Here is a 16,968-nt window from a genome sequence, read left to right on the forward strand (position 1 = left end):
TAAATATGTATAATTGAATAAAAAAAAAATGTATAAGAAGGCTATTAGTATTGAGATAAAAAAGCGATTGTAATGTAATATTACATAAGTAATGTTATTTTTAGAGAGTTTATTTTCAGTTTTAATATGAGCCTGTCAAAAATGTTGCCCCCTTCATCTCAAAAACTGAAATTACGCCACTGTTTAAAAGTATTTGAAAATATTTAATTTGTTTAGTTTACTCCCGATAGATATTCATAAAACGAATCCAGGAAAAAAAAGCCTCGGTCAACATTCATTGGAAAAAAAAGCCCCGTCATAAGAAAAAAAAAAACCCGTACTAACTAAATACATTATTCTTCTTTATTATGATTTACATACAAAAAACCACATTTGTAATAATATAATGTTGTAGATACCTAACCTAACCTACTCAGATACCAAGACTAGTTTCCAGATAGTCTACAATAAAATAAAACGCCTTCATAATTTTTAAGATAAAGTCAAATGTCAATTACTTTTATTACCCTACTATACTTTAATCTTTTATATTTCAAATGTCACTATACTTATATATATATGGTTATAGAATATACCTATGTCCAAAAAAGGTTAGGTTACCTATATACAAATATTAAATTATAAAATGTTCACTATAATGAAAATGCGTTATGTGTTTAGTTAGTACGGGGCTTTTTTTTCCTATAGGTGGGGTTTCTTTTACCGTGTTTTGATATCGGGGCTTTTTTTTCCAGGGCTTTTTTTTCCGAATACCGATAAAACATATTTTCTGTCAAAAATCTTGAAAATGTAATAAACATAAGTTAACATTTTCAAAATATTTTCATTGTTTTTTTTTTTATAGAAATTTAAAAAAAAATTTAGTTTTTATTTAAAACAGTTAATAAAAAAAATTTTGTTTGGTCAAAAAGTGATGAATGAAAATAAGAAAATGTGATAAAAGATTGCCTCTAAGTTGTTATAACCTACCAGTTAAAAAATACTAAATATACATAGATATGATTTTTTTATAAGCATTTTATGTTTACGTTATTTTTATCAAAATTCATCAAAATCACAAAAATTTAAAAATTGTTTTGAATTAAAAACTTTTTTTGCATTTGTGATAACGAAAAAATAAAAACGAAGTTGCACAGCAAATGTTCTCTTCTATATAATGTGAACATTTGGTTGCTTAGCTTGGACTACAACTGGCTGAGTGGTTCAGGGTTCTTATACCCACGCAAAACAGTTTTTGCTACGTTAAACATTGATAGGACGCCAGGACAGAGACAACACATGCGGGTGTAGCGTCCTCTAGATTAGTAAATGTTATTACGATTGGGAATGGAAGCGGTGCTTTTCTGTCTTTGTCCGACACAGTGGAACATAGAATCTTAGACGTGTTTGCATTCCAACGTACCAATTGATCTAGTGAAGCGATATGTATTCTAAAAACATATTTGAATTTGTCGTCAAATCTACTTAAAATCGACTTTCCCACTTTTTAATTTTTTGATTTTAACTTCTCCAAAAATGTAAATATTCCATTTCTCTTTTTATACTTTTAGTACGATTTTTTTTAGGATTTAGGAGGGTAAAATCAAAAATGTGGTTAATTTTATTTAAGTGGTCATGATGACAAATTTAAATATGTTTTTGAATCTTATCACTTCATTAAATCAATAGGTAAGCGCATGAAAGAATGAAAACTCGTCTAAATTCCTATGTTCTATGTTTGTTAATTGTTAGTCAAATACAGAAAATCACCGCATCCAAACCCCTTTTAGGTAAAAATCCAATGTCAAAAAAAATTTAATTTCTAACGCTTATAACAACTGATTGTGATTAATTAGGAAACTTGTTTTTTGTTATAGGTAGAAAAACTTATGAGGAATCTTATATTACACTTTTATCAAATCTTCGATAAAAAAGAAACTTTTTTAAGAATATTTAAAATATTTAAGGTATCTATCAAAGAAATATGCCAATTCTCGTTATTTTTATGAATTTTGTCAAAATTCTAACTTTAAACGGTTAGAAACGACTGGAACTATACTTGGACCGTTGGGAATTGTCCCGACCTTATACTAGCAACCTAACCGACTCAGATCCAATGATCGTGTACCGTTTAGCATGTACGATTAGCATGTCGTCGGTAAGTGGTGACAGGTTTTTTAAAATGTCCGCAATTCTAAAAAATTTTCAAATGGAATTTGCCAATTAACATTTTAGTTTCTACCTTAATAATATACTTTTCTACTAATCTACTGCCCAATACCTATTATAGGGAGGAGGATTTTTATGGTGTATTAATGTATTATATTTAAACAAAAATGACTTCACAGGAAAAACTCCGACTCATTGATATTATGCCGATTTTTGATTTTTTTTATTTTGAAGATCCGAAGATGAGAAATTTTTCATGTAAAATCAAAGACCGAATTTACATATTACTTTAAATAGTGTTAGAAAAATAACAAATATTGTGCATTATTCAAATGCATATCTTAGCTTCTATAATTATAATTTTGAAAATCATGCTTGATGGATGCCTTGATCCGTTTTGCAAAATGTTCTCCTTTTAAATTAAAAAAACAATTTTAAAAAATCCGAATATTCTACAGGGCGATAGTTTTTCCTGCAAGATGTTTTTGTACCAAAAAATTACCGGCTCAGATTCCCGAGGCCGTCGTGGACCGTGGTCTTAGATAATATAATTTTTACCTATATTTGTATAATTTATGATCTAAGGTCGTGGTGAAAGTGAAACGTATACAACGTTCAAGAGATGACGTTGTGCGCAGTATCGCCAAGCCGTTACCACGTCCATGGTTTATGCGAAGGGCTCAATCATCCGTGATTCGTAATTATTCGTGATTGCGGATGACTCGGGCTCTGGGTCTTGGGAAGGATAACATTATTAAAATATGATTTCACATTTTAACTGACAGTTGAAGGTAGGTTAAAACGTTTTGCCGTTTCGTGTCAACGCTCAATGCGGTTGACTGTTGCGTAAATTTTCACTTGTGTACTTCCTAAGTAACTTAAGATTTACGTTCTATAAAATAAATAGTAATAACTAATAATAAATGATATGAAACAAGACAAAAGGTATTTTTAATTTGAATGTATATTATATTATTGTCATATTGTATTTGACACCAGTTCTTAATTAATAAGGAATAAAAATCAACCTTATAAGAAAGTACAATAAAGAATGTAACATTTTGAACTTGTAAAAATGAGTAGTTTAATTATAATAAAAGACGTCAAAATACATTTCAACTTCAATATTCATAATTAAAATTTACTTTAGAGTTATTTTAAACAATCATACATTTTACAAGTGTTACATTTTACATTAGTAAATACCTCAAAATATCTTAGTACAATTATTTACCAATTTTAAGGTCTAACTAATGTTCCTGCAGAATATTTATGCTGCGTTTTAGATTAATTAAAATAAAAATGTTTATATCGAAATTCAAAATAATTAATTATAGAATTATATCTTATCAAAAAACACCAAACAGAGCAAGTTACTATCATTATAAAAATAATAATTTATAACTGCTCTTTTTAACTGTGACCATTCAACAAGCCGGATCTGTCAATATTACAAAATTAGTTTGTTCGCAAACATTTCAATAATGAACAACAATACAGAATATAAATTTAATTGTATTTATTGTTTGTTTATAATGTTCCAATGATGTGAAAGCAGAAAAAATAAAAATGTATTTAATTATTTTAACGTTTATTAGAAGCAACGTCATTGTTATTTTTCAAAATCTTTCTTTTCAAATGTTCTTTGTAATCTAAAATAGTTGACTGCCATTTAGTAGCTTTACCATTTTCACAAATCCAGATTTCCTCTGCTACCTGTTAATTAAAATTCAATCATGATTATGGATAGTTGAAAAATCAAATAATTACAATGCTAATATAATAAGTAAGTGTAGTGCCGGGGTTACATGAACCAATTATTAAATATTTAACAAATCAATAGTGTCCCTTAAACATGATTTAGTGGCTCGTGATTGGTCTATTCAATTTTATTGAACCATTACATTAATACATTCTTCATGCAACCCAACATAACTCATGTAGAAAATATGTAGAATCTGTTTCAGATATTTCAATATAGTTTCAAGTAAAATACTTAAATTTCTAATTACATAAATAAATAAAATTTCAGATTGCAAAAATAAAAGCCGTTCACGGGTATTTTTCCAAGTTTAAAAACAATTTCAATTTGACAAGTAATATAAGTAAGTAGAAATAGTATAAACTATAATTATTATATTTTTTCGTAATTTTTGGTCCTAATAGAAAAGTAGTACAAATCACTGAAAACTAACTTGGCATGTTTAAGTTAATATATTTTATATTATATACCCGAAACCCACAAATTATGGATATTTTAAAGTATTTTCTATTCCAAATAATTTTAATTTAATATACTCAAACCAAGCATATACACTGATGTATATGTACTAACATGATATATTATGAGAATTACTTATGAAAAGTGATTTCCATTATATTTTTGTCATGGCTGTAATTAAAAACAATTTATTTTTCTGGGGAGGGGGGCAATTTTTTTTTATGGATACTAGACACATCATTTTTATATTTAAATATAAACTCTTGTTCTACTTTTAAAAATTCAGAGAGGGGGGGCGGACCCATTTACGCCCTTGATTTTAGTTGGAAACAATACTAACTAAATAAAATAAAGCAAAGTAACACATTATTTTTTTACATGACTATAGCCAACACTGGACATGTGTCACATAGAACAAAAACTATAAATATCAATAAAAACATTTAATTATACTTGAGATATGAGTCTGAAGTCGTGGCTAACTAAAACCATTCCACCATCAAAATGATTTATAGCATCAGCTAAAGAATCAATTGTCTCCATGTCTAAATGATTAGTAGGTTCGTCCAGAAGTAACAAATGAGGAGTTTGCCAAGCTAAATAAGCAAACACAACTCTGCATCGTTGACCATCACTTAGTTGACGAATTGGACATACCTATTAAAAATGTATTTTTGATTATTTCTTATTTAATTACTTGAAAGTAATAACTAACTTGTTGTCTTCCAGTTAAACCATAACGTCCAATAATTTTACGCATTTCTTCTCTCTCTTTTACTTCTGGGAATGAGTTCATCATGTATTCTAGAGGAGATAAATCCAAATCAAGCAGTTCATGAAGATGCTGATGATATCTAGCTATTCTTAAGTGAGAATTTTTACGAATCATTCCTTCAGTAGGAAAAAGCTAAAAATTATTTAATTATTTAATATTACAATATATAATTGTATCTAAATTATTACACTTACTTCACCGTAAAGTAACTTCAGAAGAGTACTTTTACCAGCTCCATTAGGACCTACCAATGCAAGCCTTGTATCCAAGTCAATACCGAATTCCAGATTCTTATAAATATAAGGGGAATTATCATTGTACCGGAAACTTACATTCTAAAAAAATAATTGTAATTATTAAATTAAGAAAAATAATAACAATTACTATTAAACTTTTGACAAAAATATATTATGTATTTAAAACAGACATAATACAAGTAGTACAATATACTGCTCCCAGAGTATTAGGAGACTAAAAGTCAACAACCTATATCTTGTAAGTTTTAAATAGGTTTCATTAAGTTAAATTTATTTATTATTTACCTGAACCATAATAACTGGTGGTGGTATAGTTCCACATGAAGGAAAATGAAATGTAACTAATTTGTCATTGGTTACTTTATCAGTTAAACCTTGTGCAACCATCTTTGCTAATGTTTTTTCTTTACTCTGAGCTTGTCTAGCGAGTTTAGCACTTCCGTGACCAAAACGTGCAATATAATTCTAAAAAATACATTATCTTATAATTAATACTAGATAAGTTAAGTGAACTACTAAGTAATAAGTTAATTATTATTGTTGAATATACAATAAATGGGTGTTACCAAAATAATATATTCTATGTTAAAATTTACCTTCATATGAGCAATCTGATCTTGTTCCCAATTGTATTGTTTCATCTGATTTTCGAGTTGTTCTTCTCTAGTACGAACAAAGGCATCATAATTACCCTAAACATTTTATAGTTAATATTTATATATTGTGTCCTAGATTTGTCATTTTACAAATATTTCATACATACTCCATAAGATTTAAGCCTCTTTTTATCCAAGTGAATAGTATTAGTACATATACCATTCAAAAAATCTTGAGAATGTGATATTATTACCAAAATCCTTTTGTACCTATAATTATACATCAGATATTAACAAGACGGTACTGCAACAACTCATTAGGAACATTATATTACATTTTTAAGCTTTAGTTATAAAAATTAAAAGTTTCATAAATCTTAGACCCCCACTGAAATCTAAAATGAAAATAAATACCCAACAACTAATTTACAAGTCCTTACTCAGGCCACTATGGATCTACAACGATCAATTATGGGGTGCCGCTAAACCTTCTAACACCCGAACAATCCAAGCCTTTCAGTCAATATGCCTTCGCCTAGTTTCATCTGCACCCTGGTACTTAATCAATAACAATCTTCACAAAGATCTAAAAGTCCAAAATCTTAACCAAATCTCCGAACTACATTACACCAGATTTCACAATAAAATTCAACAATACACCAAACCACTAATCTCTTAATTATCAACAATTATACTCTCTGATAACCTACGCCGCAGACTTAAAAGACAATGGTGTAGAGATCTGCTTCTTTAGTAGGCGAGCAGAGCAAAATAAGTGCTGGATGTTGCTACCGGGTAACACCGTTCAAGTTTTAAAAATGTTCATTAAACTATCAAAATATCAAAAAAATTTATAATAATGAAAATGTTCTATTTTTGTAATTTTAGAGCTTTTGCGGCACGGGTTAAAAATAAAGAATTTGCATGACTATGCAAACAACTATTTTTGAAGTTGAACCTTTTTAGGGGAGGGGGGGGGGGGGGAATCTGAAAAAAAAAATTATAAGTGAAAAAAATTGACTACCCTACAGTCTCTATAATAGTTTACTTTATTTATTTTAAATTATATTATCTTAATGTTAAATGAAAATATTAAGAGATACATACTTTATTTGTAATATTTAAAACTTACGATTTTAATTCTTCTTCAAGCCAGACACATGCATCTAAATCCAAATGGTTGGTTGGTTCATCAAGTAACAGCAAATGTGGTGTGACATACAAAGCTCGAGCTAAAGCAATTCTCATTCTCCAACCACCTATAATGCATAAAAAAAATCAAATCATAATAACAATTAATCGTTCTTGAATAATTAAAAAACATTTAGAGGTTCTTAAAACTATTACTACTATAAACATTTAAACATAAATCTTGTTACCAGAGAAATCTTTTGTTTTTTGATTTTGCATTGCTTTTGTGAACCCAAGACCGTGTAAAATATTTGCAGCTCGAGCTTCAGCTGTATCAGCACTAATGTCATCCAATCTTTCATAAATATCCATTAATTGTTCTTGTGATTCTACAATTAAATTGTATAAAAATATAGTATGTCTTTTTATTAATAAAAAAATATCTTAATTATTAACCATCATCAGGACATGCTATTAATTCATCAACAAGTTTTTCAAGTCTAATTCTTTCTTGATCCACTTCCATAACACATTTGAGTGCAGATTTTTCAGATGCTGGCATTTCTCTAGTCAAATGAAAAATATCAATTTGTTCAGGAATTGGTACTTCTCGATTTCCTAATACTGATAATAGTGTTGACTTTCCTAAGACAATAAGAACATTAGTACTACAGTAAATTAATTTATACATATATCAATAAAATACCACTTACCACTTCCATTTAAACCTATTAAGCCATAACGACGACCACAATTCAATTCCAACATAGTGTCTTGTAATAGTTCACAACCATGGAAACTTATTGACAGATTATCAACCTTAATATCCCTAGACCTTGGATGAGATGCTAAACTGCCAGTACAAGCACGAGCTTCAGAATTTAATTTTGCATCAGCTTCTAACTTTTTACAGAGCAATTCTAAAAGTAAAAATTAAACTTAATTAATAATTGGTTAGTTTAAGTTAAGGTATATAGCTATTACACGTTTCCCTTATTGTGATAGTTACCTATTATTAATATTTTATATTATTAATCATTACAATACAGACAAGTTTTAAAAGTTTTATCAATAATCGTATTGTTGCCTTCTGCAATTCTAAAGACACAAGTCAAATGCCACAATTTTAATAGTAAAGAATACAATACAGATAGGTATAGAATACATATATCTACATTCTGATATGTGCTATAATTAACTATACGTCTAAACATACTAAGAGAAAACTAGGTTTATTTAGTGAAACATTTTAAAATGTATACAATTTTAGAAAGTTTATTCTTAGAAATAATATTTTTGGACTTAAAATGTTTTGAGCGGACAGATACACCATAGGTGGGTTTTGCTGTATACCTATAGGCAGTGGCATTATTTGGTGGGGAGGGGGGGGGGGGTTAACTGTAGTATTTACATCAACCTTAAGTCGGCACATTTACCACCCCTCCCCCCACCTTAACCACTATGGCACTATGCTATGAGTATCTGAGTGAAAAAAATGTTGAGTCGGAAAAGCAATGAAGTTACCCTAGTCTAATAAAAACTGAAATGACGCCACTGACCTATAGTCTTGTTGAACTATAGTAATTTCTAAAACTATGATTGTAATATTAGTTGTTATCAGTGGTTTTACTTTATTTACAAACAATATTGATGTGGGACAACCCGGCAATATTTCAAATTTCAATATTAACCGGATCACAACACAAAATAATTAAATTCATGAAATACAATATATCAATATGTGTTACCTTCTTCACTAATAGGAACAACTTCATCACCATTTGATACTCCATTACTGTCTTTAGAACCGGCTGGTTTAATATTTTGACGTGCTTTAGCTGCATCTTTCTTTTTCTGTAGTTGTCTCTTTTTTGAGTCAGATGGCATCCTAAGCATACAAGTTAAAATGTTAATTGATATGTTCATACCTATATAAACTATGGTATTTTTAATTAATTTATAATTAGATAAAATAGATGTGTTCACTAACAAAAGTTTATATGGTGTATATGAAAATAATCAGAAATGATTAGCTAAAATTAATACTGCATGTGCTAAGGTACATTAAGTTATTACTTAAAATGAAAGCCATAACCAAATATCAACTACAGTTGCAATTCAAATGTATTAAATTAGCAAACATATTTAATGCTGCATTACAAATAGTGAGTATTAAGTAGAGCAATGACACAAAATATAATCGATACATGTTAACGACATACTCATACCTGAATACAGTTGACACAACACAAAGATGTATTTAAAAATGTATTTTCATAAAAATAGAAACAATAATTATTAAGTAGGTAGCGGAGAGCAGCAGACGTATCAAACTTTATAAAGTAAGACACGAGCTTTTCCAATTTTTAAAACTAATACATGAAGTTGCGTACAATATTTAGTAAACGATAAGAAACTAACCTTAAAATTAATAAGCTTAAAAAAAAAAATTTAAGAAAACAAAAACTATAATTCAATAATAATTTATACATAGAAAAATTCTATGATTAAAATATGTTATGTAGCCATATTTATATAAATGTATTGACTATTTGGTTTTAATTTAGTCTTACTAATTTTAAATTTAATTTTTAGGCAATTAAAATATTTACTATAGAAATAATATTCTATGTAAAAATTATATTTTTTCCTCCAAGAGTTTATAATAAAATATTTTTATTGTCAAAACGTCAATCAAGGTGAAATCAAAATAAAAAACCGGGAATACATCATGTTGAGTGTAAGTTGACTGTCGGTGGTAAGCATTGGCATTTGGCACAAACGACTAATGATGTCGTGAACGAACAGCGACCTAACAAAATTGTCGTGATCTATATGTAACATTGTAGGCTGTGCCACACCAGTATCGTAACTCGTAAGCGATCTTCAAAAAAAAAATACAAATAGTTCATACTAATGATTAAATAATAATAATTCATTTAAAATCCCTTCTTATTGAACATCTAGATTCTAGAGCATTAGAGACCACTATTCCAAATTTCAGTTCATACCTACTTTTTGTCGTTTTTGAGAAATAGCGATGAGTGTATAGTATTTGGCTTTTATAATACATGTTATAGATTTAAAAAATGTGTTATTACTTATCGAGTATTGTGTTTAATATATTCAATATAAATTATTTTACTGTGTATAAAGGGGTGTAATAAAAATAAAATATTGTGCCTTTTCGTATTTGGGAGGGGGCGTCATTACAAACCTAATTATAAATCTATTTGGTAAGACATAGAAGTTGTTATATTACATTTTATTTTGCACTTTCAGGCATTTATAACAATAAATGCAATTTTTTTAGTTTAGTGGCATTTGTTTACCTATATTCTACGATATAGGTAGTGACGTAGTGTAGGTTTAATTGAGAATTGTTCCATTGTGTATAGAATAATTAAATAATAGTATGTGACTATACCATTTTGATTAACAACAAATAAGAATTTGAAAAAATGAAAAGTTCACTGTCAAAAACTAAGTCAAAAACTAAGTCAATAATCTAAGATCGTGGTCAAAAACACATTAAAGTAATTAAAGTCAAAAACCCGGGACGGGACGGGACCAATATTCCATTCCAAACAGTGATAAGAAAAACAGTGGCCTGATGCCTGAACGAACCAGGCTAAAATATTATCCTGGGTACCCACAACATACTTATTATTTAAATTTTAAATACATAATTACGTATTACTGTAATATTATTTAAAACGTACATTAAATACATAGAATATATTAACCCTTAACACTGTGTACCGAAATTATTAGTAAAAAAAATAAATATTATTGTAAAAACATTACATATTTGACCAGTTAATAGTTATGGTACATTTGGTGGAATGGTCGGCAGTTAAGCCCCAAATTATTTAAAACTTATGAAACGTACACCAGAATTAAAGTAGATTAAACTCTGCCTTATAATATGAAAATTATCAAAAAATATTCATTATTGCAGAAACGGGACGGGAATGCAACGCAACCGGTGAGCGTAATTAGATCAATATTTACGGAACGGCGAGCTGTCGTTAAGTCTCAAATGGTTTAAGACTTTTAAAATGTATATCAAAATTTTAAGTAGATTAAATTCTATAGAATGATATACAAATCAGCGAAAAATATTCATTATTGCAGAAACGGGACGGTATTCCAACCCCACAGGTGATGAAATATAGGTAGTCCAGCTCCAAATTGTTGACGGGATGAACGATGAACTGCATGTAGTTAAGTAAAAAATGATTTAAAACTTATAAAACGCAAAAATACATATATCTTAATATGTATGACATTTATTTTAATTTATTATACTGGTATTATTATAATAATTACTACAGTAGTGATTCTATTTTACGCATTTTATAGTTTATCTTAATATAGTATACCTATTTAAATTTATTTAGTTTAATTATTTTATTGATCTATTATAGAGCCTATCCCGTAAAATATCATAATGTGAATGACATTTATTTATATTTATTATATTAATAGTATTTTAATAGCTATAATAGTGATTCTATTTAAGTAGGTATTATATAGTTTATCTTTCGGCATTTCGATTTAAGAAAAACAATTATTATATATATTAATTTTAAAGGTTTAGTACCTAACAGTTGTAGTACAGTACTACAACTACATCACCAAACAATTAATAGTCGATAAGATTTTTTTAAAAGATCCCATCACGAAGTACAAAATTTCTTTATTCAAAACTCAGTTCATAATATTATACTATTATAGTTTTTCATTATTTTCAAGACTCAATTTATACTGTTCTAAATTATTTCCATATGTTGTATGTTTGTTATTTTCAACTCTCTTTTTATCTAAAAAGACAACAGTTGATTTTTACACAATTTTCATAAAGGTATGAAGTATTGATTTTATTAAGATGACCGCACAACCGCATGTGTTTTCTCACATACCTACCTACCAAATTTTTGTTCGACAGTTTCAATAGTGTGCTGTAAGTTTGAATATTTGAGTGAATCGACCTATTATTGTTCTATGCTGTTGTCAAACTTTTAGGCATCAACATTACCCGTGTTATCTCGCAGGTTTTTTACGATATTTTAATTTTTATATAAATTATGAGCATTTTCAATTATTAATGTTTTACATATAATAATCATAATTCATAATTTATTGAAAAATTAAAATATCGTAAAAAACCAACTAGAGAACACATATAATATTGTTATTTAAAAGTTTGATAATAGTCCTATTAAGACTATCAAACGAAAAATAATTTAACAATTATTGTTTTACGTGTGTAAGACGAAAACCTCACATGTGGGTGTGACGTTCACATAAGGTGACATTTTAACCGTTTTTTCGTTAGACATAATAATATGGTATGTTTTGTAAAAAAATGTAATTTTCATTAAGATTTGCTTTTAAATTTTTAGCTCGGTATCATAATGATAGGTAACCATATCGTTTATACGTTTTCAGGCAGGTATTTAAGGGCTATACAATTTTAAGGTTTAATGCTATTGTACTATTGTAAATAATAGTATTTAATGGTAAAATTAAATTTTAAACTGTCATTTTTCACCTGATGTAAAAACTATGACATTTATAGAACTCAAAGGTCAGGTTTTATCAAAATTCGAACTTTAAATACTTATGAAAATAATCTATGGATTTTCAATATTTTAAAACTAAAAAAATTTAATTTAATTAATAAAATAATTAAGTTACCTACTTTACTCGTCACTCCAACAAAATTATAATGACATTTATTTATTCTTCAGTTAAATAAAAAATAATGGATGTATTAAATTTGAATTTAAGGATAAACAATCATTGTAGGCATACGAAAAACAATTCTGAGAGAAGATTGTCTATCAGCCTATAATTTTAATACATATTATCATCACATAATATAAATAATATTACAAATATCTCAAAAAATCATAAACATATAAAGCCTGTTACTATGTTACCTTAGTTAGTATGTACCTTGTCTTACAGATTTAAAGGTAAAATAACTATTGAAATTGTAACCAGCCCAAATAGTTTGTAAACATTATCACCAAAATTTCACTTTGCATATTCTAATCTACTTATTAGTGATGTTTCTTATGTCAACCATCATCTTCATAAAAGCAAATGGGATTTTCTCATAATGTACCATTCATATTGTTGTTCATGCCGTTTATTATCTATTAATATGTCAAATTAACTTTAATTGCTACATTATTATAATATTATAATAGTAAAAAAAGAATTATTTGTGAACCTAATTAATTCATGGAAAACCAGAATAATCACTGTAAAATAAATGCCAATGGAATGAATTATTATAAAATGATGCATTTTTAGTAAATTATTATTTATTATAGCATAATATAGTATACATGATATTTATCAATGGATTATAGATAGTACTATCTATAATCAATAGTATAAGCACAGAATAACTATTATTCCAAGGTAAAAGTAACCAATTACAATAATATATGTTGTTTCATTAGTAATCCATAGTATTTAGTTTGATAATTTTTACAACCAAAAATGTAACCTTAATATTATTTTTAAGTGCAATAATACAAAACAAAATTAAATATGTTCTAATTACTTTTATAAGTATACTGACACATCTGTAGCATATTCATTCTATGCTACAAATAATATACCATATACCTACAAAGTATTAGACTAGTTGTACAATAACACAATATAACCTTACATAAATATTTTAATGATTAAATAGTCAACAATAACAATATTTTTGCTCCGATACTGAATGATCATCATTACACCGAACCACATTGGCATCGTCAAGCTTTTCCCATAAGCTTGGTGTATTTATTATCTATTTTCAAAATGATTGTATTTTATATTACATAAGTATATATTTAGAGTCAAGCAATATATTATATAATTTTTTTCTTAGATAAATAATATTATGGAAAAACTTGATATTTAAAAAGCAGACTGATTATTCAATAGAAAGTGAATTTTAAGATAAAATATTAATTAATAATTTTACAATAAAAAAAAAAAAAACAAATTTTAGAGTTTTTACCATAAAAATAAATCATGAATCATTAATTTTTTGTTTTTAATTTATTTAAGATTTTGCGGTGTATGGATGGGAGATCAATAATCCCGAGTACTTCATAAATAATTAACTTACTTTTCTAACTAATTCTTCAAAAGCCATATAAACGCCTTCTTTGGTTTTAGCACTAGTTTCAATAAATAATGTTTGATGGCGACGAGCAAAAGCAATACCTTCTTCTCGAGTAACTTGTCTTTCCTATGAATAAAAATAAGTATTAGTATTATAAACATAGTTATAATACATATATTCATAATGCAAACATAGTAATTTAATATATCTAAAATATATTGTTGAGGAATCACGTTTTATAAAAACTTTGATGGTACAACTCATTAGTTAAATACATGGTACACACTACACATAGTATATTTTACAAAAAGTATTATAGTTATGAACAAATTGCCTAATTTTTTTTTAAATTTAAAAAATAAATATTCTGTAATTCTGTTACAATTTGATAAATATATATATTACTATTGTATTATATATATTATAAATACTTACCCTATCAATTTTGTTACCTACAACCATTTTAATAATATTAGTTTTGGTAGAGTATCTATTAAGTTCATTAATCCATGTTTCTAAACATGTAAATGAATCTCGGTTTGAAACATCATAAACAAGTACAGCACCTTGACCGTCACGGTAATAATTTGGAGTGAGTGTACGAAACCTTTCTTGTCCAGCTGTGTCCTAAAACATCATTCTAAATTAATCTATTATATCTATTATAATAAGTATTTAATTACTTACCCATAAAGCTAGCTTAATATTATTATTATCTACAGTTATTTTTCTCATTTTAAAATCTACACCAATAGTGACTGCATTGTCCACATTAAATGTATCATCTGTAAATCTGCATAACAAACTAAAAACAAATATACTTATATTTAATTGACATTTTGTTAAACTTAAATATACTGTAAGTATTAAACATAAAATAAATGTAGACATTTGCATATAAATACAATAAAACAAATTATTTTATTATTTGCCCATGTTCTATAAAAAGTTCTTAAGTTTGCAATAAATAAAACTAGGGGTGACTTATCGAGATAAAATATAGTCTATAGATCTTTAGGATAGTGTAGCATTCTAATAGTAAAAAAAATTATTACATAAGATTATCCCGAACAAACAAATAACAATTTTTCTTTTTTATGCTATCAGTATAAATGTAAGTCGCACAGTTTTTTTTTATTAATTCATAATTTGTTTATTTATTTTATTGAATTAAAGCCTGGGAGACTTAAGTACAGTAATATAATAAATCAACGTAAGTATACATATGGGTAAGAGAGATATTTCAAATAATAAAAATAAGTAATGCACGGTATAATATTGAAAGGTTTAAAAACTTAAATTAACAATCAAAAGACGATTTTGAGCCTTAGAGGACTATATTTTTAGGTGATTATTTTTATATTTATAGGTAATTTATTTAGTGTGATTGTTGGGCAGTACTTGAACAATTATTTACTTCAACAAATTCCAATAGGAATTTTACTGTAGAATATATTATTTTGATACATTTAAAACTCCTGATCCATTATAATTGTATAGCTTACCATGATTTTCCAACTCCACTTTGCCCAATTAATAAAATTTTTAATGTTGTTAAAACTGATGGATCCATTAAAATTTGATTGTACGTTTAACCTGTAATTAATAGTTTTTATAATTATAACAATTCAAATCCTCTGTAATATTAAAAAGTTAAAATTTAATAAGGAATCTTTAAATTAATTAACATACTATTAAACAGCTATTAATTGTACTTGGAAAATAAAGCATTGGAATTTTATTTATCAACAGAAAATGATGATTTTTAAATAATAAATTCTATTATCAGTATGAAGTATATCAAAATAATAAAATTAAAATTCATACTAGGTAGTTGGGTAATACTAAAATTAAAAAAAATTGCATCTAATAATATCCAAATGTTTAGTAGCTACTAAATTTTAGCATACTAAAATAAACAATTAAGCAAAATATTTACCTTGATGACTTCTAAAACAACAGATATTTTTGGTACCTACTCCCCAGACTTGAGATATATTTCCAATAACTGTGAACAGAACAATAACTGATGTTGAATATTAATACAAAATAATACTATAATGATATTGCGTAATGCGGAAATAATATACATACTTATAAGTAATAGGTAACACAGAATTTTCTGTTTATACCTAAAAATTTATTTATATAATATATTAGGTGATAATTTAGTTATTAAGCATAGATTTAAGAATTACGATTAACATAAGAAGTAATAACACTTGATACTAGATATTATTATACTAGCAGTTAGACCACGGAATAAATTAATTTGACATTAGTGTTAGACGGGTGACGAATAAAGCAGTAAACTGTAAAATGTAAAGCTATAAGACTATGGAATATGAGTGTTTTTCGTAAATCGCAATTCGTACGACTAGAAGATAAGAATATTATATTTCTAGTGATAAGAAGCCTGTGTACCCGGTTGCTGCATTTCAATATATTCCAGGCGCCTAACATTTATAGTGCACCCCACGATTAAAGATACACTAATAGTGGTGCACCCACAGATATAGATAATGAACTATTTGTCTATTTATTATATATTTTCAAAATGATTGTATTGTATATTACGTAGAGTCAAGCAATATATTATAATCTATATCTGTTTCTCAGAGTCAGAGACTTCTATACTATAATATATACAGTGTTGTAAAGTATTTGAGTAAAAGTATTCAAATACTTATTTCCGTATT

General features: G+C 27.1%; 2 protein-coding genes across 3 annotated transcripts; both read right to left on the reverse strand.

The window, feature by feature from the left end:
• Nucleotides 1–3,652: 3,652 nt before the first annotated feature.
• LOC132941509 (ATP-binding cassette sub-family F member 2) lies at nt 3,653–9,516 on the reverse strand. Its single transcript, XM_061009597.1, has 13 exons — nt 9,357–9,516; nt 8,877–9,016; nt 7,842–8,048; nt 7,585–7,773; nt 7,377–7,517; nt 7,130–7,256; nt 6,165–6,267; nt 5,998–6,093; nt 5,687–5,866; nt 5,339–5,479; nt 5,085–5,276; nt 4,823–5,026; nt 3,653–3,864 (listed from the first exon to the last, which is right to left on the reverse strand). The coding sequence occupies exons 2-13, from the start codon at nt 9,013–9,015 to the stop codon at nt 3,733–3,735; spliced, it is 1,851 nt and encodes a 616-aa protein (XP_060865580.1). The 5' UTR covers nt 9,016; nt 9,357–9,516; the 3' UTR covers nt 3,653–3,732.
• A 4,297-nt stretch (nt 9,517–13,813) lies between these two features.
• LOC132940821 (ras-related protein Rab-18-B-like) lies at nt 13,814–16,653 on the reverse strand. 2 transcript variants are annotated; one of them, XM_061008599.1, is made up of 7 exons: nt 16,364–16,653; nt 16,209–16,277; nt 15,775–15,865; nt 14,957–15,074; nt 14,705–14,896; nt 14,273–14,395; nt 13,814–13,948 (listed from the first exon to the last, which is right to left on the reverse strand). In XM_061008599.1, exons 3-7 carry the CDS (start codon nt 15,840–15,842, stop codon nt 13,847–13,849), a joined length of 603 nt encoding a protein of 200 aa, XP_060864582.1. In that variant the 5' UTR covers nt 15,843–15,865; nt 16,209–16,277; nt 16,364–16,653; the 3' UTR covers nt 13,814–13,846. The 2 variants fall into 2 exon arrangements, with proteins under 2 accessions (XP_060864582.1, XP_060864583.1); XM_061008600.1 differs by having other exon boundaries at nt 16,209–16,295.
• Nucleotides 16,654–16,968: the final 315 nt, after the last annotated feature.

This window comes from Metopolophium dirhodum, chromosome 3 (genome assembly GCF_019925205.1).
Source record: "Metopolophium dirhodum isolate CAU chromosome 3, ASM1992520v1, whole genome shotgun sequence".
Taxonomy (NCBI): Eukaryota; Metazoa; Arthropoda; class Insecta; order Hemiptera; family Aphididae; genus Metopolophium; species Metopolophium dirhodum.

What these genes read in the sequence shown, in the direction of transcription:
- LOC132941509 (XM_061009597.1), bottom strand. Translation starts at nt 9,015, where the DNA reads ATGCCATCTGACTCAAAAAAGAGACAACTACAGAAAAAGAAAGATGCA. An exon ending in GTTTAACTGGAAGACAACAA is followed by an intron (nt 5,027 to 5,084) that starts GTTAGTTATTAC and finishes CATTTTTAATAG; the next exon opens with GTATGTCCAATTCGTCAACT. An exon ending in ACTTCAGACTCATATCTCAA is followed by an intron (nt 3,865 to 4,822) that starts GTATAATTAAAT and finishes TTTAATTAACAG; the next exon opens with GTAGCAGAGGAAATCTGGAT.
- LOC132940821 (XM_061008599.1), bottom strand. Translation starts at nt 15,842, where the DNA reads ATGGATCCATCAGTTTTAACAACATTAAAAATTTTATTAATTGGGCAA. An exon ending in AGTGGAGTTGGAAAATCATG is followed by an intron (nt 15,075 to 15,774) that starts GTAAGCTATACA and finishes ATTTGTTTTTAG; the next exon opens with TTTGTTATGCAGATTTACAG. An exon ending in ATATTAAGCTAGCTTTATGG is followed by an intron (nt 14,897 to 14,956) that starts GTAAGTAATTAA and finishes ATGATGTTTTAG; the next exon opens with GACACAGCTGGACAAGAAAG.